We start from the raw sequence: 2,327 nt of genomic DNA, 5'->3' as shown, positions 1-2,327 counted from the left end.
ACAAAAAAAAAAAGCCATGTTTCGTTCCTATTAGAAGGGGAGAGGGAAGCTGAAAGATGAGCATGCTGTGTTTGGTTGTTCTTCATGCATCAGCAACAGAATTGCCAGTTAGGCTTTGATTTGAGAGTCTTTATTGGTGGTGATAAGGAATGATGATCAAAGAACACAATTTATTTTTTTTTTCCAGATACCAAGTTGAGCTTGCATTACCGACTGCATAAAATAATAAATCTTGATTTAACTTAGTGGTGTTGTTTTGGAAGTTATAGAAGGAGAATTCAATGTAAAAATGATCTGCTGTATAAGGTTGTATTTCCTGATAACTGTACTTTTGTTTCAGTGTATAAATAAGGTTGAGCATACAAAATATATTGAAATGAGTTTGTTCTGATAAAAAGAATGGAGAAAGAAAAATCTACACACATAGAGTGTGACAGGGCCACTATTGATTAATATATTTGTGAGTTACAACGTGCTTTAAATTTCCTGTAGTGGAGGGACATAAATCAGATTTATATTGCTTGGGAAATACAGAAGTTTGGGGCTCCAAAGGTTTATCTTAATACAAGGGGGTTATATGGAGACATTAAAACATACCTTTGTACAGAAGGTTTGTGTTGGTCCTTACAATTTTGTGTAGGATTTACCTGAAGTCTTAACAATCTACCAGATAGCCCTCTGGCTGTTTTAAGTCACTCAAAAGGTAAACAGCCAATATTTTATTATTCTCTTCATATTAAACATCAAGCCAGTGTTTATCTATTTTAAAATATGCTGATATTTCAAATCTAGTATTATTGGTAGAAACCACTTTTACCATATTAAAAATAAATGCAGATACAACTTGGTACCACAAATCTACTTTCAGTAAAGCCTTAGTGTCCTATATGTTTCTTTTAGTGACACAAGGTATAATATAACTATTTTGGTAGTTCAACCAAGGTAATGTACCTAAGAAAAAAGAAAAGAAACTTTTTTCCTGGCTTGTGCACCGTAAGCTTAAATAAAAGTGACGTTCAGTTGCAGAAATTGTTATAGGTCATATACTTATGAGCCAGACAGTTTGTGAGCTAGTTTATATATACATGTCCAATACACATGGCTTGGCTTCTTATCTGTCGCCCCATGATAAGATTATAAAGGTTTTGGGCTTCATCCTCTTCTCACTTTAACTCCTGGTATACATCACAATTAAACCTGCTGTTGTGGTTCAGGTAGAATATTTGCCTACAATGTGGGAGATTTGATTGAGGTTTGAGTCCCAGATGTGCATGTAACTACAGTCATTAAGGCAACAGAAGTCTGGACTTGGTCTGGTGTCTGGATACTGTCTCAGTGGCCTAAAGGGCGGGGGATGAAGGTCTGGGTACCCCCACCCCTGCCTAGGTGTATGCGTCAAAGGTCCTGGTGGCTTCTCTTGCATACACCATGATCCAGAAGGATTGACAGTTGCCTGCTACATCATGATTAACTCTTCTGAACCCCATTGAGTTACAGAAGTATAAGGGACAAATGAGTTAGGCCATTTGAGTTATTTTTAATGCAACATATTTACTTGAATGTGCTTTCTACCAAATTAATAGTACCTATATTATGTAGGACATCCTCTTTGCTGAATAGATCACATGCAAGTTTATTTCTGCTTGATCTGAAAGAAACTACCTTTTTGTAGCACTTTTGAGCAATGTTGATTACCAAGTCTTTGATGACAGATTCCATTTCTTTCCTTCATTTGCAGTATTCAAGAAATGCTGACAGGTCAGAGGCTTTGCCAGTCCAATTCCCATAATGATGCTGTCTTGGCAGCCCTGAACCAACAGAGAAGTGATGGCATACTCTGTGATGTCACTCTCATTGCAGAAGAACAGAAATTCCATGCACATAAGGCAGTCCTTGCAGCTTGCAGTGACTACTTCCGAGTAAGTTTGATGCATTTTTGTCTCTTTAATAAAAATAACCAAGAATGACATAATTTGGGGGGGCCACTTAGGGAGTTTTGGTGAGTTGTTGTGGGCCAGGTTAGGCCCCCCGGGCTTGACTCCTGGCCCACAACAGCTCACCAAAACTCCCTAAGTGGCTTTGCCATGTGATCAGCCAGGAGGATGGGATGAGGCTGCGGGTGGGAGCAGCAACCAGGAGTGGGACAGATGGGTGGGCAGGGCTGGGTTGGGGCTAGGATCAGGATTTCAGGGCCTTGACAACATCAGGCCAGGGCCCAGGGCAGAGCTGCGATCTGCTGCCTGCACGGCCCGACAGGCTCTGTTTTCATGAGAAGGGGCATGTGGTGAGTGAATTAATTGCAGCTCTGCCTCAGGCCCCACCCCATG

At 40.3% G+C, this 2,327-nt stretch overlaps 1 protein-coding gene across 1 annotated transcript in view; it reads left to right on the top strand.

The window, feature by feature from the left end:
* The window catches only part of KLHL32 (kelch like family member 32), a 275,399-nt gene that overhangs the window by 83,186 nt on the left and 189,886 nt on the right, over positions 1–2,327 (top strand). Inside the window, exon 3 of the mRNA XM_019520185.1 lies at positions 1,739–1,919. Coding sequence (XP_019375730.1) covers positions 1,739–1,919 — 181 coding nt within the window. The remainder of the gene's footprint in view (positions 1–1,738; positions 1,920–2,327) is intronic.

Source organism: Gavialis gangeticus, unplaced genomic scaffold (assembly GCF_001723915.1).
Source record: "Gavialis gangeticus isolate Ggan-Ray unplaced genomic scaffold, GavGan_comp1, whole genome shotgun sequence".
Lineage (NCBI taxonomy): Eukaryota > Metazoa > Chordata > Crocodylia > Gavialidae > Gavialis > Gavialis gangeticus.
This window is presented reverse-complemented; position numbering and strand designations above follow the sequence as displayed.